Source organism: Coturnix japonica, chromosome 14 (genome assembly GCF_054131305.1).
Source record: "Coturnix japonica strain WE chromosome 14, WE-NBRP24, whole genome shotgun sequence".
In the NCBI taxonomy this organism is placed as follows: Eukaryota; Metazoa; Chordata; class Aves; order Galliformes; family Phasianidae; genus Coturnix; species Coturnix japonica.
Genome location: NC_140676.1, coordinates 16244796 through 16270436, shown reverse-complemented (window position 1 = coordinate 16270436; position 25641 = coordinate 16244796). Strand labels below are relative to the sequence as shown.

At 40.2% G+C, this 25641-nt stretch overlaps 2 protein-coding genes across 2 annotated transcripts in view; both read left to right on the top strand.

Moving 5' to 3' along the window:
- The first annotated feature begins 60 nt into the window (after positions 1-60).
- On the top strand, positions 61-21952 carry TSPAN3 (tetraspanin 3). Its single transcript, XM_015872462.2, has 7 exons — positions 61-194; positions 10320-10511; positions 11441-11515; positions 15490-15591; positions 15810-15962; positions 16192-16275; positions 21021-21952. The coding sequence occupies exons 1-7, from the start codon at positions 132-134 to the stop codon at positions 21111-21113; spliced, it is 762 nt and encodes a 253-aa protein (XP_015727948.1). The 5' UTR covers positions 61-131; the 3' UTR covers positions 21114-21952.
- The window catches only part of SCAPER (S-phase cyclin A associated protein in the ER), a 195531-nt gene continuing 191542 nt past the window's right edge, over positions 21653-25641 (top strand). The window contains exon 1 of the mRNA XM_085515841.1: positions 21653-23522. The gene's annotated coding sequence lies outside the window, so the exon portion shown is untranslated. The remainder of the gene's footprint in view (positions 23523-25641) is intronic.

Genomic DNA, 25641 nt, shown 5'->3' with positions numbered 1-25641 from the left:
GGGGGCCGCCATCTTAGGCTCTCCGCGCCGGCGCTTGGAGTTGCCCGGGTCACGTGGGGTGGGGCCGGCGGAGCTGAGGGGAGGGGAGCGGAGCCGCGCGGCCGGAGCTGAGGGGAGGCGGCAGCGACACGATGGGGCAGTGCGGGATCACCTCCTCCAAAACCGTCCTGGTCTTCCTCAACCTCATCTTCTGGGTGAGTCCGGAGGGGTCGGGGGAGATTTGCACCTCGACGGTGTGGGGTGGGAAGGGTTTGGGCCGAGCGCGGTGTGGGCCGCGCTGCCTCGCCGCTGTCCCGGCCTTATCGCCGCCTGGCAGCGCCACGCCAACCCCGTTTCTTTATCACGTTGCCCTTTAAACGTTTTCTCGTTCAAAGTGTTTGTGTTTTCTTGCTCTTACGGGTGTGTGCAGCCCCTTGTTTTCTAAGCCGGCCTTTTCCGGAGTTGGGAGGTGGATGAAACTGCATCTGTTGTCTGAGCGCTGGGTTGTAAAGGTTTAATGAGCAGCAGAGATCCTGCGGTAAGGAAGGGGCTCTTGTGTACCGTGATCCAGCTGGAGCTGCGGCACTGAGCTGTGCGGATCTGCCGCTTTAGTTCCTATAGAGCTACAGCCGCTAATGATCAGCCTTTAAAGCCTGAACGCTCAGCGATAGGTCTGTGACACAGGCTTCTTTCACACGTTTAACACAGAACTATGACATACGTCGAACTTAATGATGTGACAGTGAGTCCTGTGAGTCACTATCTCTAGTCAGCGCAGTTTTACAGCTGTATTTGTGCCTTGCTTGAACCTGCCCCAGCTGTGCTTCGCTTTTTCTTCACTAGGAGAGTGGTTGGGCCCTGGAACAGGCTGCCCGGGGAGGTTGTGGATGCCCCGTCCTTGGAGGTGTTCAAGGCCAGGTTGGACGGGGCCCTGGGCAACCTGATCTAGTAAAGGTGTATGTTTGGTGGCCCTGCCAGGCAGGGGGTTGGAACTACATGATCCTTGAGGTCCCTTCCAACCCGGGTCATGCTGTGATTCATTCTGTGCTTACCCGGCCTGGGGAACTGCTGGAAGGTACCTTGAAGAAGGTGGGTGCTCAGTGTCATCATTGCCCTCTCACAGCAATGCACATAGAGACTACATTAAATTGTCTGTAAATTTTAAGAATATATACAATATTTTTTGGGGGGGGAGGTGAGGAGGTTGGATGTTGCGTCTCATTTCCTGATCCCAGCTCCAGGAAGGGAAGATTTCACTGCTGTTCAAAGCATCAAGGAGGGAATAGTTGGGTAAGGGGATACCAGAAGATAAAAAATGTAGCTATATTTAGCTGAATAATGACTAGTACCATATGACATGTAACAAGTGTTAGAGGGTAATTTTTTACAAAGGAATGTGTCTCTTGGGTGCCTAAAAATGAGTTATGGTCAGGCAAAATGTGTCTGTGCAGTCTCACTGGCATATGTCTACACAGCTGTTCAGAGAAGGTAGGTGAGGCATATTTAAAAGATCTGTGTTAGGAATAGCCTTCAGTGCTCAGCTTTGAAGTGTCATGTGGTTCTATCAGCCTTTCAGCACAGCTGGAATCTCCTTTATAAGGAGTGGTTTTTTGTTGCATGTGTAGTTGGAAGTAATGCTGGAAGAGCAGCGTGATCACTGCTGAGTGCTGCTTAGTTTATCTCTGGACGTGAAGTTGCTATGAGTTGCATTTTGAAGGGCTGCTTCATGCTCCTTAGATGCTGATATAAATTAGGTCAATGGATGCAAGTTCTCTATGAGTTTTCCCTTCCAACCCCAAAGTTCAGTGATAGTTTTCATGTTTTACATATTGGGAAGGTGCATTTAGTTACTTAATTGCAAGTGTGCTTTCTCAAAGAAAACAGTGCTAAGCACAGAAGCTATTTTGTATAATACTTAGCAGCGTTTTAGGGTTTGTAATGGTTGTTCTATTCTTGAGACAGACTTGACCCAGATGATGTGTAGACAGATTGTGTTTAGATACAAAGTACTTGTGTGTCAAATCAAAATGTCACCAGTGTATTCTGTAACCTATCTCCAGTCTAAGAAGGCAACTTTTGCTGGCAGCTTTGTGACCGGGAGCAGCTACAGTGGTCAGAAGTTGTGCATAGAGTGATAAAAGAGCAGGTTTCTCCAAAACTGAAAGCCTCAAAACCTGTGTCTTGGCTCTTTAGCTGAGCTATAGCCTAAGAACCGAGCTATAGCCTAAGGGTGGGAAGGAGTGAATTTACTTCTTATTTAATATCAGCAAAAGTTGTGCATCTCAGTTTTCAATGGCAAAAGAGAAGGAAGCATTTGAGTTCTTGATTTAGCATGTTTCATTTTGTGACTGAGCTGAAGGTGTGTAACATTTAGTGCCTGTCTAGTTGGCTGTGTAATTGCTTCTGTGCCGTTATGGAAATGTTCTGATTGTCATTCATGTGTCATTCCAGTATTGATAATCAGATCATCTAGATCTACGCTGAGGCTTTTGACAGTCAACTGCCAATCATTTGTCAAGTAGCTGTGAAACCTTGAATTGCTTTTTTAAACTTAGGATGTCTTTTCAGAGTGTCGTATATAAAGCTTGTGATCAACAGGATTGTCATAATCTTTATGGTCTGCATTTATATTGCAGAATTAACTCGAATTCTGTCTTTAAACTTGAGATTAGTTTGATACAGACATTGAGAGCTCTGATAAGTAGCCAAGAGAATTGTATTAGAAGTGTTTAGCCAGTGCTATCAGAAATATGGTTGCATTTTTAGGTGGTCCAATGTGAAGCCAAGAATTGGACTCAGTGGTGCCAGCGGGTCCTTTCCATTGCAGGACTTTCTATTATTATCTTTTTTTCCTCCCTACCCACAGTTCTGATATTTGTGGGAGGGTGTGAATGTTCAGAACACTTTTTTATAGTCGAGTCTTTTGAATGTGAGATGTTCAGAAAATTATTAGTGCTGCTGCCTGGGGGAAAAAGAACAGCCTGAATGTAACTTATGAAGAATAATTGATATTTTGAATTCATATTGGTTCTTATTTTCTCCTTTGGTACTATTTTCTATCTGTTGCTTGGTTTGTTGGGAAAATGTTTAGTATCATCAGCTTTTCTTTTGGTACTGTGAACCTGATGGTGTCTTGATCAGAAAAGGTTAAGCCTTTAAGTATGTGGGTCGCTCCAAAAGTAATGCCTCCTATTTCTTTCCATGGAAACTAGAACAAATGGAAAGAACACCGTAACGCTATTGGATAAAGTGAATTCTCAGTTGCAAGCAATGGTTCAATAAAAAGACAAAAGAAGATGGGATTGTGGAAGAGGACAGCACTGTGAGGCTGCACCTCTAACCAGCATGTAGGCCTCTTAGATTAACATGACAGTGGTATCAAAAAGCACCCTCATTCTGATTAAGTACTTAAGAGAAACTGAGCTTTTGATGCTTCCTAATAAGTAAAGAGTATTGTCTGGATTGTTCTGCTGAAGTGGGCAGTTTCCCTGGTGGCACTTCTCATCATGTGAAGCCACTGTACTATTCCTGTTCTGTATGAAGCTGTTGCAGTGCTCTGAGATGCTGACCTCAGGCTTCTGGATGTGTTGCAATAGTTCACATGTACAGTTTCTGCAGTTTCTTTTAATTCACAGAGGTGCTCTTATATGAGTATTTGGCAATTACTAACCTTTAGGGGGAAAAAAGACCAGCAAGAAAAAGATTGTATTATTTTCTTAATGTAGATGTGATTTAATACTGTTAACAGCTCCTTCAGTTGACAAGACTTTTAATACAGAATATGCATGTTGGCAATAGCAAGTTCCTTTTGCTGCTGCAGATTGTAAAGAAGCAAGCTAGTGTAAATGGTGCTGCTAAAGGCTTTCTGCCAAGAGAAGCTGTCCCTGTTTGTGGCAGCAGACATTAAGAGCAGTGCCTTTGCTTACGCTCACACAGGTTTTCTTGATTCATGAGGAGTAAGATCATCTTATTTTTCTATATTGGACTCAAGTAGGTTGTCATCTCTAATTATTATGTGGTAGCTCCATATTTATCTTTGCCTTATGGAAAAGGAAGGTCAGTCGTGCTATCTGATCATAGCTGTCCCTGCTCATTCATTTATGGCTGCTGATTTAGCCCATCTCTACCCAGTTTGTGACTTTAAAAACTCATCTCCTGGAAAGTCTGATGTGAGGTTTTATTTCATTTTATCACACCAAAGAAATAAAACAATAATGCTTCTACTAAGTGCGTTTATCCAGAATACTTTTGAAGCATCTCCCCCTCCCCCCCCACCCCCCCAGTGGGAAAGGGGTGAGAATCAAAGAACAAAGCAGAACTTGTGGGTTGAGATTAAACTACTTGCAAAGGATGATAGCTGTAATGAGCGAAGCACAGGCAGTTGCAGTTGAGCAGTGGAAGAAAATGAGATGAACTCCTCCACCCTTCCAAACTCCTTCCACATGATGTCGTGTGGTATGAAACATCCCTGTGACCAGTTTAAGTCCTAATTCTGTTCCCTCTCAGCTCCTCGGGCCTTTTGCTGCAAATGGCCTTGGCTCTGTGCAGCACCACTTAGCAGCAGCTCTGAACATGCCTGTGTTATCAGCATTGTTTTACTCCTAGAACCAAAGCATGGCATCATACCAGACACTCTGAAGAAAACAATTCCATCGCAGCTGAAGTCAAGGCACTAAGTTAAAGCTTCATCAGGTGACTTGTACAACTTAGTTGAAAGCCCTTTGAAGAAATGAAATAAATGTGAAAATGGTAGAGAAATACTTTCAGTACCTAATACCCCATGTTTGCTTTGAGGCTTTTTTCTTCACCTGTACATCTGCTCCTTGAGAAAAGGAATCAAGTTTGCATTTGTTCCTGTGATGCTTTCTACTTGGTAGTCACAGACTCTTTTAACTGCTCTTTAAATTACTTAATTAGCTTGAAATAATTATTTTTACTATTTATTTGACTAAACTAGTGTAAAATAACTCTAGGTGTGGTTGTTGAATCTCCAGGCTTCATTTCAGTATAGCAAGAAGGCTTTTTACAGTTCTTTACATGCTATATAACTTATGCATACTCACCACAGTACAGTAACATTATTAGACAATACATAGTATTATGTTAGAGAAATTAGCTGTGCTGTCCCTAAGGAGCTGTAGCCATCCAAAGTAGAGTGTGTTTGTGAACTGCTGGTAGAAGAGAAGGAAGAAAATGCAGCAAGGGCAGAATTTGGTGAAATGCAATAGGAAGAAATGTAGAAAGTTAAAAGCAGACAGAAATGAGCTTTAGGAATCAACCAGGTGACCTTCCCATTTCACTGGAAGCTTGAGCATCTTCTGATCTGGACTTTGAAAGCCAGGGCAATGAGGAAACTTCTGGCTGTATTTTGATGATCAAAGAGTAGATTGACAGATGATCCCGAAGGCTGCCTCTGAGGAGATTACTTGACAGAAGCCTTTTTATTTGAAGGACTGACTTTGGCATGTGAAAGTAGCCTACTTTGTGCCTCTGCTCTTCTGCCATTGAAATGTGTGTATTTTCAGGAACATTGAACAGTTTGGAATCCAGTGCACTGTGCACAACTTAATCAGGAATTTGGGTATAAAGTTCCTGAAGCATCACAGCCTCTAAATGATTTTCTTAAAGCATTTGGGCACCAATTTTCAGGTAACAAACAGATCAGGTCCTGATTTTTCTCAAGGCTTTTGTTTGCCTTTAAGTATAAATCTCATGATTCTTTACAGGATAATCTTTAAGACTTGGGTTCATGAGGGTGTTTTAGGATTGCTCAGATATAGATCTGTGCTTTAAGTTTGTACCTGAGAGAAGCAAAAACAGCTTGTGAAGTGAAACACCATGTATTTGAATGGTATTTAGGATTTAAAGTATTGTCTCACTCAGCAAGACAGCTTCATAGTGGGGTATAATCATTGTTCTGGTGCAGGGCAAGAGGTCTGGAAACTGTGAAGAGTCAGAGTTGTAATTCTGACTGAATAGACACAAAAGAAGGGTGATATTGGAAACACTCAGTTACAGTAAAAACCCTTGGTCCTGTGCTCCTCATCTCACAACTAGTGACATTTATAATATGTAATGCCAAATGAAGAGGAGCTGAGAAGAATGAAGAGGGGCCTGATCCTACCTATGGGGCCTTTGAACTTAGAACTGAAGAACTGGACTTTGAAGTAGAGAAAGCAAAAAAACCCCCAAAAAACCAACAAAAACTGATCAGGGGTGGGGGGTGGGAAGAGAGCACTTTTTAAGGTACTGATTTAAGACTGAAAACTGGATAGTAAACCAGTGTTCTCTGTGTACAGGTAGAAAATGTCAATATGTTGATATGCAAATGGAGAAAAGAAACTTGGAATGAAACTGGTACAACCTCAGACCACCCCCAAAACTGAGTGAATATGGCATCAGACTAGGAAAGCAGCGTGAATGAAGCTTTAACACCAAGTAGGCGTGTTGGGAGGGTAGTGTGGCTAACATAACAGTGGAATGACCAATATCTGGGTTCTTATTTGGTTCAGTTAAATGCAAGAGTTAGGAAAAAAAAGAAAAAATGGCTGTGGAAATGGACTGAAATGGCAGGAGTAGCATGAAGGGCAATGCTTTGTGCAGACAGCCTTGGGATGGGTTTCATTTAGATCTGTTTGGAAGGAAAGTTAAGGTAGTGTAAGAAAGCCATAGGATGTAAGTAGAGCTGCCTTGTTCCACTGCTGATAAATAAATGATCAGCAGAGCAAGTGCTGTTGGTTTCTTACTTTCCAGTCGTGCTGCTCTTTGGCAGTAAAAGTCTTAGCTTTCAAACCTGCTGTGTATGAGTTACAGAAAGTGTGAAGACAATTCTTAGTGCTTGTTTGCTGCCTATTTAAAATGCTGCAGGGTATGTCAACGAAGTCTGTAAGCTTGTCTACCTCAGTGCATGTGCAAGGTGAAAGCTGGCTTCAGTGAAAGCAGGCATTGACTTAGGGATCTGTATTACAGCAGTCCAAAGGTGGAAACCCCAATTTTCAAGGCTTTCCTGTAACAGAGTGATGCTTTCTATCACTGTATGCACTGCACAGTAGGTCTAATGGTTTTCTCTCCAGTTACTTGCATTCTTGTTCTTTATTCAACAAGGCCTTGGAGCCTGGTGCCGAAGCAATCATATCAAGCTTTTCTGAGCTATAGGGGCCTATGTAGTCTTTTTTTTTTTTGCTCTGATGAATGGAGTGTCTGAGTATTCAAGACTTAATCAACAAACTATTCTCATCAACTGGATGTCTTGGCAGCCTTTTTAAAGGTTAACTTATGCTAAAACAAGAGTATGCCACATCAAGTTCAGGACTCTTAAGTTAAATGCAAACAGCTCCCAAGGGATGTGTGAATACTGAACAACCAGTCAGCTCCATAGAGCATGCATGTGACCTGGCACAGAGTCAGGAGCTGCTGCCATCTCTATTCAGAGCCTTGAGCAGATTGTTTGAGAATTCTCCTTTCAGTCCTGCTTATAAAGGACTGACTTGAAATTTGTGCAGGTCATGTATTTGATTTATATTTAATGATAGGAGAAACACATTTATCAATACGATGGCTTTTTATTTAGACATGTTTGTGCTTAAGGTGAACAAACTCAGTATTCTGTGGATTCACTTTCTGTTCCATAGAACATTAGTTGTTCATATGATTCTGTGGAAGAGGCAGTGATCGTTCCAAAGGGTATGGACACTTCATTGGTTAGACACTCACTTCTCAAGTAGAGAGATCATGTCTTCAGTTAGTGCTTCATGATTCTAGAGCACTTTGCAGATGGAGGGATCCACCCTGATGTTTCCAAACTTCCATTGCTTTTTCCACCCATCCTGCAACCCTTGGAATCAAAGCCTAATGACCAGTGTTGTCATGGCTGGTATGTTCTGTATTACCACATGTGAGAAGGTTGAAGTGAGGACTTCAAACAGCAATGCTTTAATCTGAGAAACCTAAAGAAAAATGTGACCTCCCAGCTACAAAGCAGCGTTTTCTTTAGGAAAAACACGCTCTGTGCTCATGTATTTCTGAGGCTCTATGTGTTAGACTTGTCCCACATAGGTATGGAAGGGCAGAGTCACTCCAAATGGGAATGCTTCTCAAAGGAGGGATGGGAAGCTAACATCTGAGATAGCTTTGTAATGCTTGATTTCTTTCTCTGTTCAAAGATATTTAAATGTGTATGCTGATGCAGGAGTCTCAAGTCTGTCTGTATAACTACATTTTTCTTAGAAAAGATGGAAGCTGCTTAAATTTTCACCATAGGGGAAGACAAAGAGGCTTACAAATGATTCTGCTTTCACTGTTGAATATTTTCTGTGCCTGATGCCAGCTGCAGCCATTTTTCTCTGCCACCTCACAAAATACCATATTTCTAACAAGCATTTTAGTTCTTAGAGGTGGGAGATGAGATCACTGGCCTGTCATTCACATGCTTCATTGCTAGGCAACAGTTAATGTAATTCCATTGTTCAGTGATACTACTTTGAATCTTTGCTTTGTCTACAGCAACTGTCTATCTGTGTTTTGCCACCCTGCACCGAACATGGCAGGGTTTCTGCAGGCAGATTTAGCACTTGGTGCTTTGTGTGAGGGGACAAGTGTCTTAATAGCTTGTTCATCTCAGGTTTTGTTGTCTGGAGCTGATATCTCACTGTTGGTCTTTGACTGTTAATTTTCACTTTTGTGACTGTTGTGTCCACATGGTACTTTTTACTGGATGAATGCGAGCTTCTGCATGCTTTAAATTCCTGTGGAGTACACACTTACCTTTACTGCAGAAATGAAGGCAGAGAGGTGGAATGTGTTGTTCAGATTCAAACAGAACAGGATACTTTTGAGCTGGCACTTAAAACCCTTTTTTTTTAAGCTAATGTTTCTATAACCAAGTGCTGCAGAGGGTATTTTTATGTGATGCTTCATCCTAGCAGTGCTTATCAAATATTGTTTCATGGAAAATAATTGCAGTAATATTGCAGAACTAAGCATAGATAGTAGCAAAGTGTGCTGAAATAATAGGCGCCGGTTTTCTCCAGTCTTTCTGTGCTATACTGAACAGGCTGCCTAGGGAGGCTGTTGAATCTCCACCCTTAGAGAGTTTCAAGACTGGACAAACTGTTGAGCAGCCTGGTCTGAATTCTTTGTTGATCCAGCCTTCAACAGAACATTGGACTAAATGATCTCCTGAGGTCCCTCCTGACCAGATGTGTTCATTGGCACTGCTGTTGCATGGCTCAGTCTCATAGCAAGAGAGGATCCTGTCTGCCCTCTTGCTTCACAGTGCAGGGGTAGGGATGCTAACGAAGCCTCTGAGTGGGAATGGAGGGCAGGAGGGGAGGCAGGCTGCAGCGTTCCTCCTTGGGTCCTGCTGAGTGAACTTCTGTGCCCGAGGTGTGGGTTGGAAGGGGTTACACCAGCCTTTACTGCAAGATGAAATTCCTCAAATTGTGCCTTAGACTTTGCACTTTCTGAATGGGTTGTTTTAGCTTAGCCTAGCAAACCAGATAGTTCATGTGTTGTGATACCAGGGAAGTATCATGAAACATTCAAATGATGTTGAATGTCATTGCAAATCAATTGAATATAATTGCTTCATTTTGAGTGCAGAGGTTTCATTCTGTAGTGAGTGTGGTGGTGCTATTTGATTCAGGCCATATATTGTTATATGGCAGTAACTTGAAGTGATTTTTTTCACCCTATATTTTAGTAAAGGACCACTTAGTGCAGTGGCCCTTAGGAAGATGGCTTTTTTCCTGTCTTTTAACAGTTGGTGCTTTAGACTTCAAACAAGCTGCCATCTCTAGGAGAAGTTAGTTCACAAGGATGTATGCATTCAGTTCTGACCTTAAATCATGGATAGTCAGACAGCAAAATGAACAAAGTAGTTAATTGATGGTGGTTAAAAACCACATACATATTCTGCATAGCTGTTCAATTGCTAATAAACTGGTTCTGAAAGTGGTCTGAAATCCATTTATCAGAAGTATACAGAAGTATACATGTAGAAAGCTAAGCAGCTCAGGAGGGAATGTATCTGAGAAGGGGGCAGGTCTTTGGTGTTAATGGTATGGTTACCCTCATTTCTTAACTACACTCCTTAGGAGACTAATATAACTTAGTCAAAACTAGAACCATCCAGATTAAATGTAGTTGGGAAGCCAGCCTCTGTTTGAGCTATTCCAGACAAACATACACTGTGATTTAGTAAAGATGAGCAAAATATATATTTTTATTATTTCTGAAGAGCACTACTTTGTGGTACTCAATAAGAATAATAGTTACGCAGTCGCCTTGCAGATGGAAGAGTTTGGTGTTCAAAGAAGCTTAAATGGTACTGTCTATTGTAGGCAGCAGCAGGCATACTGTGCTACGTGGGAGCCTATGTGTTCATCACATACGACGACTATGATCACTTCTTTGAAGATGTCTACACACTCATCCCAGCAGTTATTATCATAGCTGTGGGAACACTTCTTTTTATTATTGGACTTATTGGATGCTGTGCCACAATTCGTGAAAGTCGCTGTGGACTCGCTACGGTAAGTTGCAGAACTGCTGTGTGATGCTGTTTCCTTGTGTTTCTGGCCTTTGCCCTTTTAATAGATGTTCAAAATTCTTTTTTTTTTTTTTTTTTAAGTATTTCCTCTTATCTTGTTTTATAGCCTGAAATTTTGTTAATTGTGTTCCTAACATCCTACTTTGGTTTTCTGTTCTAAATAATGGTGTTAGTTCACCTGTTCAGGCAGGAGGTGAGTCTTTGTGTTCCTCATTTTAGTGCTGTGATCTTTCTTCTTTTGCAATCACCTCCGTATAATTAAGTCATAATAAATGTTAAATCTGATTTATGTTTTGTGATTGAAAAGCTGGAATGGGAGAGGGGAAAGGTGAGACAGAAGCTTTCTTGTGTTAAACATAAAGTATTGTGGCTGACTAAGAATGATTATGATCCTTAAATGTTCTTTGTATGGACGCTTAGTTTCCAGGAATGTATGTTTTCAAGCATTTTAACTGTAACGTCAGCTTGAGAATTAGGTATCACTTAAACTAGGCCAGCATTTAAATCATCCCCACCTTGTTGCCTTAGATGCTGTCTGGACTAATTGAAGGCTTAAAAGTCCTCTCAAGTATACTAATACAAATGCATAGCTTGTTATTGCTGTTGTTTCAAGCTGAAAAAAGTTCCCTTAGTCTGTACCACTTTTAGCAATAGCCTGAGTGCTTCAGTATGGCTTTTCAGTCCAAATGATCAGAGCTTAGCTGACTGCTTCTTATTACTTGGTAAAACAATAAGCTCTAAAGCTTAAGTCACCTCAGGACTGGCTTGATCAACTTTCTTTACCTGCTTTAGGTAATTTGCTTAGTTGGAACCTGAGAAATAACTTCGTAATACATCAAAGGCTGTTCTAAGACTTTCAGGTAGTCAGTGTGTGAAAATCTTTGCATAAATATTTTGAATTGTGTTCTACAGTTTGTGATCATCCTGCTCCTGGTTTTCATTACTGAAGTTGTGGTGGTGGTTCTTGGATACATCTACAGAGCAAAGGTAATAACCTTTAAATTTCAATAAATATTTTACTGTGATCTGGGACCAAAATACAGAGATGTGGTATTTGCTGTATTTGATTCTGTAGTTGATTAGTGGATATTCATGGTGTTAACTTGAGATTGATATACTAAAATTTAGAATAGCAGTTTCTCAAACAGTTTAACATTATCAATTACCTCAATGTACATTATATTTCTGGTACCTTTGGCAGTGCACTGAAAGGGTAAGTTGATCAGATGGGACTCTAGCTCATAGTGCACGTGGTCCCCTAGAAGCAATTGAGGAAAGCTGTGTACTTCCCAAGAATGAGAAACATGTTGGATTCGTATATGGTAGCTTGAATGGTTGCTCTTTGCTCCAGTTTATGCAGAAACATAGCATGTAACATTGTAGTCTTTCAGACATTACTGTGCATCTGATCTGGGCTGAGCTTCAGACATTGTAAATTCCAGTGTAAGAGCGGTTTACTATTCTCTGGTTAACAGCATTCAGTACAGATAAAAGATGCATACATCTGTCTTCTGTAGCCTGTCTGAAATTACACACTTGAATTGCCTGAAAATTGGATTGGTCCCAACTTGTATGTTCCCTTTGTCTTGTCACTACACAGCTTCACAGGCAGTAATGAGGGGTCAGAGCTTGGGTGAAAGAAGGGCACGGAGCATCTTTTTAGTGACAGCATGGCCTTATGCTAACATAGCTGACTTGCAGGAGTCAGTATTTGAAAACTAAATTTTAAATCTCTTCAAAGGGCAAAGTTACTGTTAGTAAAAAATGGACATTTTCTACTACCCTTTGGTACTTACTGTTTTAAACTGTTGTTCTCAAGGGCAACAAGAGTGTCATACCTATTACAAGTGAAATTGTGAGGTGAAAACTGCCTACATTTCTGATTATTTTTGGTTACTTTTTCTGATTAATTGCTGTTTGGTCATGCAGAGTTGGGATCATGAAGCTAAGGCATAGATGGAACTGAACTTGGCAAGAGATGCAAAAAATAACAAGAAGGGTGTCTTTAGATACATGAGTCAGAAGAGACAGACAAAGCAGAATGTGCGCCGTCTGGTAAAAGAGAAGGGAGAACTGGCTTCATCAGTCATGTAGAAGGCTGAGGTTCTCAGCGTATCCTTTGTCTCAGACTTCACTGGCAGTCAGGCTCCCCATGCTTCTCACATCCCTGAAACCTGTAGGTAGGGATCAGGGGACTGAAATCCATCCCAGTGTAAGAGCAGAGTAAGTCCAGGACAGCTTCATGAGACTGAATGTGCACAAGTCTGTGGCTCCAGATGATGTGCGTTTTGGGGTTCTGAAGGAACTGGCTGATTTGGTTACCAGGCCACTTTCCATCAGGTTAGAAAAGCTTTGGGTGCAGGCAAACTCCCTAATGACTGCAACAAGGGGAACATAGCTCCCATTGTTAAGAAGGGAAGGAAGGAAGACCTGGGGAACTACAAGCCACTGAGCCTTATGTCTGTGCTTGGGAAGACCATGGAAAAGATCTTCCTGGAAGAGATGTTAAGGCACGTGTGAGATGAGGCTGCAATAGCCAGTGTGGCTTCTCTGAGATTGTGCTCAACCAGTCTAGTGGCCTTCTGTAGAGAAATGACAGCATTGGGTGGACTAAGGAAGGGCAACTGATGTTGTTTGCTTAGACTTGTGCAAAACCTTGGGCATGTTCCTGCACTACCTCCTTATCTCTAGATTGGAGAAATACAGATTTGAAGGCTGGACTGTTTGGTGGGTAAAGAGTTAATTGGATGGTCGCAGCCAGAGGGTTGTGGTCAGTGGCTCTATGTCTGTGTGGAGGCTGGTTGCAAGTGGTATCCCTGGGGGTCTGTCCTCGTACTGGTGCTCTTCAACATCTTGATCAATGACATAGTAGGATCAAGTGCACCCTTAGGAATTTTGCTGATGACACCGAGGTGAGCAGTGCTTTTGACACAACAGGAGGGGATACTATCCAGTGGGCCCATGTGAGTGTGTTCAGTAATGCCAAGTTTGGAAGATGTTGCACCTGTGCCATTCTAGTCGTGGATATGAGTACAGACTGGGAGAAGAACCCCTTGAGAACAGACCTGCTGAGAAGGGCTTGAGGGTTCTGATAAGAGTAAAGCATGAGCCAGCAGTGTGCTCCTGCATCCCAGAAGGCCAACAAGTACCTTGAGCTCCATCACAAAATGAGCTGCTAGCAGGGCAAGGGAGAGGTTTGTTTCCCTGTACTCTACCCTCATGAGGCCCCATCTGGAGTACTGTGTGCAGGCCCATGAGCCCCCAGCCCAAAAGGGGTGTGGAGCTGTTGGAGTTGGTCCCGGGGAGGGCCACAGAGATAACCTCTCCTGTGAAGAGAAAAGAGGGCTCTGGGGGGACCTGGCTTTGTCCTTCTAATACTTGAAGGGAGTCTGTAAGCAGGAGGGGGACCAGTTTTTTACACTAATAGTGATAAGAGGGAATGGCTTTGAAGTAAAAGACATTTATGTTAGATGTCAGGAAGAAATTTTTATTCAGAGGGTAGTGAGGCACTGGAACAGGTTGCTCAGAGGGGTATACAGGGCCAGGTTGAATGGGGTTCTGGGCAACCTGAAGTCTCGTGGTTGGTAAGCCTGTCCATGGCAGGGGGATTGGAACTTGGTCTGTAAGGTTCTTTTTTTGTGATAGCTTTGTGCTTTGTCTTTCACGCATACTGCCCTAACTGAAAGTCAAACAACTTATGGGTATTTATTTAAAACTGTTTTTATCTGTGTAACAAAACAAGGATACCTTTTTCTGTATAAATCAGTGTTCTAAACCACATTAGTTAAATTAAACAACTGATTCCTAACTAGTCTGAAACAAGTTGACTGTGTAGGTTAACTTGTATTTAGGTTATATCTGTCTTAACGCAAGATCTACTTGTGAAAATAACCAGTATTCTTTGAAGGGGGCAATAAGCTTATACAGTTGCTACAAAAAATCCTTCGCTTAGAGCAGCTGAACAACCTGAATCTTTCTGACACGATGTGTTCACAAGATTCTCCTACTATAATTTGCAATTCTATAGAATATGCTTCATGTTCAGTCCTGAAATTAAAATTCCTTGTGCATAATTCCTTCTGAAAGTGGTTATCCTGAACTTTTTTTTTTTTTTGAACTTTAGTACCAAAGTTCAAAAAGCCCAAACTTTCTGCATTTATGTAACAATTTACAGGATTCTGCTACTCAAAAGGATTCTAGCAAGACTTACAGAGTGGATATTGGACATCTTTTGGGGGACGAGTGATGATTCTTGAGTAGCATCCATTTTTGGCACAAGCACTGAACAGCATCTTTAGCAGCTTGACTCATCTGCAGTAGCTTAAGGAGCTGTTCCAGTGCCGTTGCTATGTGCCATGTACTGCCATCAACATTTCTCAGAAAGCATGGGGGAGGTGGATTTTATAGAGAGTGTGATCACTGTATGGTAGAATAGTCAATCAAAATACCTCATCTTTGATATTTTACCCCTGCTTTGGTCAGAATGGGGAAAGCAGGTGATGTGACCTTGTTATATACTTGTGGTCCCAAATAAAATGAATTAGTCTGGGTGATTCTACTGATTTTGCTTTGGACCTTTGAAAGTGAGTAGAAAGTGGAAAGGTGCATACTTGCTCTTATGGAGAGCTCTTAATTCCATGGAATGTCTGGTATTGTGAGTTGTGATATGGGTTACAATAAAGGCAGTTACTTTTCTGAGACAGACCACTAAGCTTTGTCTAAAATCTTACCAAAGGTAGCTTCTTGCTTTTTTCTTGGCCATTAGCTTTAAGTTAGTAATATATTTGCCGAAGTCAAGTCAGAATTTTAATAAGCTGTACCATCAAAGCACACTTAACTTGATAATCCTAGGGAATTATCTCTGTTTTCTCTGTTTTATACTTAAAAGTGAAATTATTTTACCTAGACCTGTACTACTTCTGTTGGTTTGCTAATGCTGATGCTTTGCTTATGCTTCACAGGTGGAAGATGAAGTTGATCATAGCATTCAGAAGGTATACAATGGATACAATGGGACAAATCCTGATGCAGCCAGTCGTGCTATTGACTATGTACAGAGGCAGGTGAGATGGCCAGATGTGTGAAATATTAAATGATTTTAGGCTGTAATGCCACTTAACAATCCATTCAATCTATGATTTGCTTAAATAATGCTGTCGTATAATTTGCAACACTGAAGTAGCAAAACCTAACCTTAACATGTTTGTGCTTTTCGTATTACCTGTCTCGTTCAATTTAATGACTGGTTAAAATAGTAGCTTTTTACCTGTATGTTCTTCAGCTGCGCTGTTGTGGGATCCATAACTACACAGACTGGGAGAATACTGTCTGGTTCAAACAAACTAAGAACAACAGTGTGCCACTTAGCTGTTGCAAAGCAACTCTCAGCAATTGTACTGGCAGTTTGACCCGTCCAATGGACCTTTATTCTGAGGTAAGACAGCCCAAGTGAGAGCTTTTGCTGACAATCATTTAATTTTCTTTTTGGTATAAGTGTCAATTCAGGTGTGACAGTTATTAACAGGAAGTAAACATGACTTGTAAAGAAAAACCCTTTTTTCTTGTTTTTTTCTTTCTTCCTTATTTGATGCTTTGGGGAATTTTTTTGATGTGTATCTAAATGTGGTTCCCAGAGGGATATATAACAAGCCTCTTTGTTTCAGGGCTGTGAGGCTCTGGTTGTAAAGAAGCTTCAAGAGATAATGATGTATGTCATCTGGGCAGCACTAGCATTTGCTGCTATTCAGGTAAGAGAATGTTCTTTGTCTGTAAACTCAAATGACATTCTGAACTGATGTCCATGCTATTAGAGTTACGTGAAGGATGCTGACAGCTTTAGTTTGCACTTAGTTTGAGAGAGAAATGAACTTCGGTCAAAATGATCTAAATACCTCAAGACAAAACTTCTCAATTAAACGTGGTCTAAAATCTGTTGCAAACAGGAATGTATATCTGTTAGATTTCAAGATTATTGCTATGTGCAATAATCAGTTAGAATGGAAATGATAAATTACAGCTTGAAGCTAATTATCTTAAGCATCAGGTATCTATCTCTGTGAATGTGCTCTGAAGGCATTTGAGACTTGAAATAAAAATTTGCATATTTAATTTACAGCTTTGAAACAGATGGCTTATACTTCATGCCATTTTAGAGGCACATCAGTGTATGCTTCACAGCATACATATGATGTTGAGACCACCCACAAAATGCAGCAAGGTTTTTGATAGCATTATCTGCTCTTGTTGGGTAGAATTCTGCATTTTCTTGAAGATGTCTCAATTGCTGGACTTGAACCAAGAAAAGGGCTCTAAAGCAGAGACCCTGCTTGCTTGAAGTTGAGTGCAGGCTGTCTTCCACAAGAATCCTAATTGGTGTCGTTTCCCTGGTCATAAGAAGTAACCGGGGAAACAACATCTCAGTATGTACTAAGATTAAAAAACCACAGGAGAGATACAAAACTATGCTTGTCTTTTAAACGTTCCTATAAACTTGAAATGTTGAGCTTTCCTCAATCAGGCAGGCTTGGTACATTAATCACATTTTCAGTTTGTGGCAATTTTATGGTCTCTGAGAAATGTACTACGGGTGCTGAATCCCAAGACGATTTGAAAACTGCTTTTCAATTACTTCAGTACTCTTAATAGCATTTGAATGCAGAAAACATTATTTCTGTTGAATTGGGAAGCTTCAGCACTTTAATTTTCAAAACCAGCTTTTGAGCTGGACTGTGTTTCAAAGGTGAGCACATCATCTTTTGAAAACAATTTTGAGAGAATAATTCAATTTCTATTTCTGTTCTACTAGGCTGTACTCATAGGGAGCAGTCTATTCAGTGCTGCTGCTGAACTGTCCAGAACCAGTTTAATTCAGATTTGAAACTTGAAATTTGATGAGTTCTGCGCTCAGTGTGCTGAGGAAAGATATTTTTAATTGCTGTTCTTAATTTTTACCTTCTAAAGCAATGTTTAGTCAGCTCAAATACTGAAATACATTTCTGTGATTAAAATGTAGGTATTTCCACAACGGTGGTTAATCTGCCAGATTTTTATGTTGTAGAAAATGTGTGTTGAGAGACTGGGTGAGATGAATAAAGAGGAGGCATTATTTGGAATAGTGGAGTTTGCAGGTCAATTACCAGGTCCACTCTGACATGCTATTATAACTGTTATAATTTCTCTCTATTGGGGTTGGGCCAGAATTCCTACCACACGCTTGAGATGCAGATATGACTACTTGCATCCTTCTGTTCTTCCTGGCTAATCAATTCTAGGCAAGCATGTCGGTTGCATTCCTTTTGCAGTGGATGCTTTCGTTTGCCTCCATGTCAGTAACGAAGCAATTGGCAGAAAGTACATATCTGAACAGCTTGAAAGAAAATAAGAACATATGACAAATTCCTTTGCTGGTGCTGTAGTAATGCTGTGTGTCACAATCTGTGACACCTGTTTGGGAAAGTTAATAAAGAATTTTTCTACATAGGTTGTTCTGAAAGTAATGTCTCCTATCTGTTTCCACTGAAACTACAACGGAGACAAAGAGCACAGTAACACTGTTTGATAGAGCAAATTCTCAGCTACAAAATGCTGTTTTACAACATTGTCACTACTGTCTGCTGTGTGTGTTCACCAGTGATGAACAGTAATTTGCATGCAATGCTTGTGAAAGCATACACCAGTGGATGTGACCCAGTGTTGCCAGTGACAACAAAATGGAGCAGAATATTGGTGGGAGTGTTCACCCTTTACTGCCTTTCCACCATCATCTGCCACTGGACCAACATAATAAAATAGGGCATGTTTGTTTGTTTTTACCTGTTGGCCAGCTCTGTAACCATTCCTATAAGCACTGTCCTCTCTGAATAGATGTTCATTTTGTGATGCACTAAGGCAGTTCAAAGCTTACCTTGTAGCTTAAAGTCAGCAAATGTAGCCTTCACTGCTTTCTTTAAAATGGAAAGACTGAGAGGAGAAAAGAACTTTCATAAGGACTGTGGTTTGTGGGAAGACTTAGTCTTTTCTGCATAGAACTAATTTTAATGTGTTCATATTCTAGTTACCATGGGGATCTGGAAGGGTGTGATAATTCTTTGGTATCAGCCACAGTGACAGCACTGAACTATTAATAAATTGGAGGCAAAATGAAGGGAGCAAAGGCACCACAGTGGATCAAGTGCTGCTTGATAAGCTGTGGGAGTTCATTCTTAGATATCTTCCTTAGTAAATGATCATCTGAGATACTAAACGTGGCGTATCTGTACAGCCAGTTAAGTTTTTAGCAGGACCAAAAAAAGGCTAATTGGTTTGATGAAAGGAGATTGGGCATAGTTAATACTAGCAGGCAATTAAAGAAGGGAAAAAGAAATCTGTCTGGGGGATGTTGAAACTTCTCTGAATGCTGTTCAAGCTTCATAAGATGTATGTATCGTTCTAGAGCAGATTTTTGTTCACAGTATTAAGTAGCAATTGGAGAGAAACAGACTTAAATGCCTTAGAACACTTCAGAGATGCTAGCTTATTTTTCAAAAGTTATATGCTCAATTATTTCTGTCAAGAAATGTGAAATGTGAAAGTTAATTCTGTGCTTGCAGTGAATTTCAGGAATATGTTTGCTACTCACCCTCTAAGGCATTTGCCTTGTTTATATATTGACTCAAAAATGTATTATGGAAGTTTTTATTACATATCTTGATTTTTGAGTTTTCAGATTTTATACAAATGTTAAAATTAAATAGCTTGAGTCACTCAACCAGGATTCTCTGTGTGAATAACTGCATAAGATGGAACTACCTTATACTTGAGACACATTGCTAGTATGATTAATGGCAAAAAAAACCCAACCCCACAATGAAAGGAATGTTTCTGTCTAGCACACTACATCTTATCTTTGTTTTCAATGGGGAAAAGAATGGTGTTTTTATGCTTGCTGCCTGCAAACCTTCTTCAGAGTTCTGTAGCCATTTGTGGCATTTACCACAAAGCTCCATCTCATAAGTCTTACTTGAGCTTGCCTTCTTTATTTAATTGTGAATGTGGACGGGTACTTTCCCATGATGAGTCATTCTGTCATGTAGCTCAGTTTTTCCCCTTACTCTGACATGAGGTAATGCCTACCTAGAAGTTAACCTCTGGAATGGAGCTACCCAAGTACTGATAGGAAGTGAAGGAAGCATGAAGCGTACTAACAGACAGGCTGAAGTGCCATACCTGAGCTTACTCTCCAAATGTTTTTTCTGGACTGAAGATGATTTTGGCTATGGCTCCAAAGCAGAAAATAAACTATGGGCAAAGAATATTTTAAGTCTTTATATCTTGTTCCCTCCGAGGAAGAAAACGTGCTCTAAAATTTCATCATGCATGCTTCTTTTTAATCTCTGCTTATTTAGATTAACATTTGTAAAGCTCTTTGATCTTTCATCAGACTTTCCTATGTTGCATGTACCAGTTGAACATCAGCTTCTAAAACTTTTTAATGCATTTGATATTTTCATTAGACTTGCTTATAAAGCAGTCACCTTCCAGTGTACTGATGTTCTCACTTAACATCAAGCTTTACAACTGTTGGGCTGTTGACCACCTGAATTCTTTTATACTTTCTGTTAAAGTCTCTCTTTGAGTTTCTTGCTGGGGTGGTGCTCTATAATCCACAGCTATGACATGATCATAGATATTTACATCTCTGAATGGACTTTTTTCCCCCATATGCATGTGAACAAATAAGACGATCTTACTTCATTGGCAGCTCATGTCAACTACTGAAGACCATACAATGCATCACTAAACTTGAAAAGACTATGGCTGTTAAAGAAAAAAAGCCTCTCAAATAATAGGCCACTTCTGTAAAATATTATGTGCTGTATCCCTGCGGTGTTTATTTGATTTAAGTCTTTTAAGTGTATATGAAGCAGCCATACACTTAATTCCTGGTGAACTTTTGCCAGTGTAGTCACAGCACTGTAAAATCTAATGACAGGGAACTGTCTATAAGCGAATAATTTATGTTGGCCTTGAGCTTTCTAGCATGAAATGTTAACAGACAGAGCATCTGAAATAGGGGAGGATAGGTTTATAAAACTCCTGGTTTTGTTCTCTTTCATCACAGCAATTGGCGCTAATGCATTTGAATTATGATCTTTCATAGTGCATACACAATCTAAACCTGTATCTTTCAGGAGAAAATGAGTGGTTTCTTCCATCAGAATTTTTATGGCAGCATATATATATGTATACACACACACACACACACACACACACACACATATATATATGGCTGACCAAAGCAACTTCTGTTAAAGCTGTCTAAGATGATCTCGCAAAAAGCAAAGGCCAAACACTCCTTTCTATTTGCTTGCAACAGGAAGAGAAGCTTTTTTAAGCATTTGTTGCTATTCTTTGTTATGGATGGCTGCAACCTCACAGAGCATGTTGACAGTTTCTATGAAGAACTTAAAGTCTTTTCTTCATACTCAGCTTGTTTTCTCTTTTTCCTCCATAGCTTCTGGGCATGCTGTGTGCCTGTATAGTATTATGTAGAAGGAGTCGGGATCCTGCTTACGAACTTCTCATCACTGGTGGAACCTATGCCTAGAAGACAATGCAAACAACATGGTTCAATCTTATCTCACTTGTGTGGAAGGTGAATGGGCCAGGTCTGCTGCAATAGTTTTCTTGTCCTAAGCTTAGAGCACACCTTTCACAGATGAGGAGAGCCGTACTGTACACTGGTGACGGGCAAAGCAACTCAGCTTTACACACACCCATATATACCTGTGACTTTCACTGTTCTAGCCAGCAATTCATGTATCTAAATGTTTTAGTATACTAGTAAACTTTCTGATTTCAAAACTATTTGCAAGTTAAGTGTAAATTGGCTGATGTGGAAGTCAAAGGATGTGTGCCTACTTTGGTAGATTACCTCTAAGCATTAACTGACCGATTCTTGCATAGAGAGGGAGACAATTTGTTAAACCTTCACTACATGGAACTTTTTTGGCCAAAGTTGTACAAAGGAAGCCAGCTGTATTTGATTTGAGAAGTATTTTAGGCTTGCCCCTCACCAGTGTCACTTTTTAAACACTGAAGTGAAGTCCAGTACTCTTATATATAAATAGTAAGACAAAAACTAACCAAAATCTTAGGATCATGCAACTGCAGTTTCGACCTTCAGAGATCAAAACTTCCAAGCATTAGTGTTTTAAAATACAAGCTGGCTTTTCAGGAGTATAATGTATGCACTACTGTTCTATAATGAAATATTTCATTTTTCTATGAGGAGCGGTTTTATGTGTTGAGTGAACTGTAGAGTGTAGCTCTTAAACTGGTTTGGAAACAATGTAGCCATGTAGAGTAGCAAAGTAGTATGTGAAAGTGATCTCAACTGTAAATAGTGAACCTGATTAAATAAATCTCTGTATATCCGCCCTATAATTGTGTCTGGTTTTTTCTTTTTAAGATTACAGTGTACTGGGTCAAATGGAGTCCGCAGGTGCTGGATGTGTAAGCTTTAATCTTTGAAAGCACCTGTTGAGATCTAAGTGAATTTACTTAAGGTTTGCTGGGAGCTTGTTTGTATCACATTTGTTCTTTTTATTTGATGCAGTACTGAAGAAACACAACAGAAAAAACTTAGTTAAACTTAGTGGAAAGTTAGCACCTTGTTAGAATGATTATGGAAGAATGTGTGGTTCCTCAACGGTGGGGGATAAATACTGTTATATTTTAATTACATGTTAATCTGTCCTGCGTTATTCAGATACTTTGTCACTGCTCTGCTTTCAAAGGCTTCACTTACCTCTCCAGGAGACAAGAATATTCAGAACTTCTACTGCTTTTTCTTATGCTCTTTATTATGCAAAATAGATTTGTTCAGCCACATTGATTGCAACAGTGTTCTCAGACACCCAAAGAAATGTCAGTTAAGAAAGGGCAATTCGAATGTGTGGTCTGCTATGACCAACCACTCAAAAGATTTAAGTTTCTTCCTGTTGTTTCACTATTGTAAGAGTACATTTGTAGACTTCTGTGCTAATTTCTAAACATGGGCTGCAGATGATGTGCTCTTGGGGCGTACGTTTTCTTTCTTAGAATTGTGTGTGTGTTGATAACCTGGAAGGCCTCTTGGGGCTATGGAATTAAATGTCATGGATGTGGGACATAAGCCTGCTAACAGAATCTACTGTTAGAAGAGAGCATGAATTTAATGATTATCTGCATCACGTTGTATTACATACATTATATATGCTTGGTAAAATCTCAGAGAAATGAAACTAACTTTGACTTTTGAAAACTAGACCAGGACAGATTTTAAAACAGGTTTGTATTGCACAAAACTAAATACTTCAAAAAGAGGTCAGCTTTTACTAGCTACAGCGCACATATAAGCTCTGCAGCCAGCAGCATATGCGTTCTTCTTTGAAGTCAGTGTAATTATGGAAAGATTTCTGCTACAGAGCACGTACTTGTTAATCTTGCTGGAAGACATGGATATTACTACAGGTGACTTGACTGCATAGCATCAAATAACTGCTTGTAGACCAGAGAGGCCTCTGCATGCTTCATAGAATAAAGAAAATGCATGCTGAAATGTGGAAACTTTTTTTAATCTAATAAATACCTTAGACATTACTTGCATAGTAATAAACTAAGCCAATACAATTTGTAACTGCTCTAAGTTAGTTGTTGAAAACTAGTGGCCTTATTGCATGATCTGTGCACAGAGTTCCTGAATTCTGAAGGTGATTAGAGGCCAGAGGGGTTAAATATTTGTAACTTATTTTAGCTTAATTATTTTAGCTTAATTAATGTTAACTATAACTATACAGTTAAAAGTCTTGAATTGGCAATAAATCCATTTTGCTTACAACTCCAGGACTGCAAAGTGATCTGGCAGGCTTCTGAAAACTCGGTCTTTGGTCTGTTTATAACCCTGAAGAAAAGCTCCTTAATCCTGAGTCCTGTAGAAAAGGAGTCACTTCAGTATTCAAGACAGAAGGCAAAGGTGAGGTGCATCCAGCTTTGATTGCTTCATAGATGCCCCATTAAAAGCTGCAAACAGTAGAAGTACCTGTTCTGCTTGTTGAGGAGTTGCTGTTACAGTTCATTTTAGACAAAAAGCTCAGGTGTGGGTTGCAGTTATTCATGGAAGTACTGCCCTGTGTACCTATTGCAATAGTAATTGCAGCTTCTTTGGCACTTAACTTTGTGGCAGAAGAGTATTGTGTTTAGGTGTGCATATATACAGAGAAACTACTCTTCTGTAAATATGTTAAACTGATAATAAAATGTCTCTTGATACACTGGGCTCGTTGCTGCCAGTGTCAAGCCTTTTCTGCTTCACTTGTTGCTCAGCAGCCTATGCAAGGTTTGGATCCCAGTGTTTTCTTCACCTGACTCTGAAGATCCATGCTGCAATGGGATATTAAGTCATTTTTTTCCACTGTTAAGAAGAACTACATTACTGTTGGAGAACAGTAGGAAGGTCTCAGTAACATAATCCAGTCTGACAAGTAATACTCTGATAAATAGTTTTCCCCGCAATACAGGCTTTTCTTGTATTCTGACTCTTCAAATGAAGTTACAACATAATGAAGCTCAGGCTACTGTCAGTGTTCAAGGCAGTGTTTTTCAGTATTGTTTTTATTGTTCTGATGAACAGCACAAAAGACAAGACAACTCCTTGCCCATCTAAGCAAAAAGTAGAAACTTGTGTGAGCAGTGTGGAACAGTAGTTTTTCCTTCTAGAAGATTCAGTTTATAATTTTTCTACTTGTTTCTGTTGAATCCTGTTTAGTTTAGGACTGCAGTCTCTAGCGTTAACTGCACTAGCTAGTTTAAAACAAGCACCAAAGGCAACTGAGCTGTGGTACTATACCAGTTTAGTAGAGCCTTACGTAATGTTACTGAGAAAAACATCATAAATTAGCCTTAGGTGATCTTTGAGGTCCTTTTCAACCTAGGCCATTCTATGATTCTATACATAACACCAGGGGTGGACCACTGCTTCCAATTGCAGGTAGTTTTGTTTTCTCAGTAGTGGTGTAGGTTCTGTTGGAGCCAAGCCCATCTTCATTTGACTGGCTCAGTATTTCTGGTCTGCACTACGATTCTTTATTGTTTTCACTTATCTTTTCCTGCATACCTTAGCTTACATACTTGAAACTGAGACATGGGCACCATTCTCGTTAATATTTTAAATGTGAATTTTTAGTTTCTCCTTCATTTCTACTATCACTGACCAACTTTCTTTTTCCTTTCATCTTCCAGTTGCAGCATCAACATGTTTTAGTATTTCTGAAGTTCAGCATTCTAGCAATCCCTCTTGTAGCTATACATGTCACATTTCTAACTTTTGATGTTGTTGTATTGACTGCTCTCAAGTTGTTTCTTCTGTGTATTTAATTATATAGGTTGCTTCAAGAAGTAATGCTTTCTGTTTATTTACACTGAGGTGACAACAGGTACATGAAGCACAATAACAGATTCTCAGCTACAAAACGCTGTTTTCAACATCATTGCTACCTCTGGTTGTGTGTTTTTTGCCTGCAATGAACAGTAGCCTGCATGCTGTGCTAGTAAAAATCTGCCATCAGCAGAGGTGACCTGCTATCAGCGCTGCTGAAATGCACCACCCACCACATCACTGCACCTCGCATCCACTGTCTGGTCTTTAAGTGTTCAGTAAGCACCAATGAATGTCAGTGGGTGCCATTTTCTCCCTGTGGAGGGGTTCACTTCATCCCTTTGCTCCATCCACTCTTCTATGTCAGATGCCATTTTGTCAGTGTCCCTCTGCTGCTGTCTACCACAACAACCAAACATAATAAGGGAATTCTGGGGGAAGGTTCAACTCCTACTGCCGTACCACTAACATTCACTGTTACCTTTGGAGCAGGCCTTGTGTTTTTGAGTACAGAACGTATAAGATGTTCCTATCCCTTTATCTGCCATGACTTATCTGTAGCACAGTGTCTAACAGAAATCAAATCTGTAACAGTGAGATATTACAGTGTAGGAAATACAGGACCAACAAATGACTTTTGGTACCCTGTTGATAGACTTGATGGAAGCTCTGTAAGACTGATTACACTTTAGTGCATGAATTACATTTTCATGTTTCA

Bases quoted from the DNA above. Each gene is read 5' to 3' on its own strand.
- TSPAN3 (XM_015872462.2), top strand. From the start codon at position 132: ATGGGGCAGTGCGGGATCACCTCCTCCAAAACCGTCCTGGTCTTCCTC. The intron at 11,516-15,489 runs GTAATAACCTTT...TATGCTTCACAG, and splicing joins GATACATCTACAGAGCAAAG to GTGGAAGATGAAGTTGATCA. The intron at 15,592-15,809 runs GTGAGATGGCCA...TATGTTCTTCAG, and splicing joins TTGACTATGTACAGAGGCAG to CTGCGCTGTTGTGGGATCCA.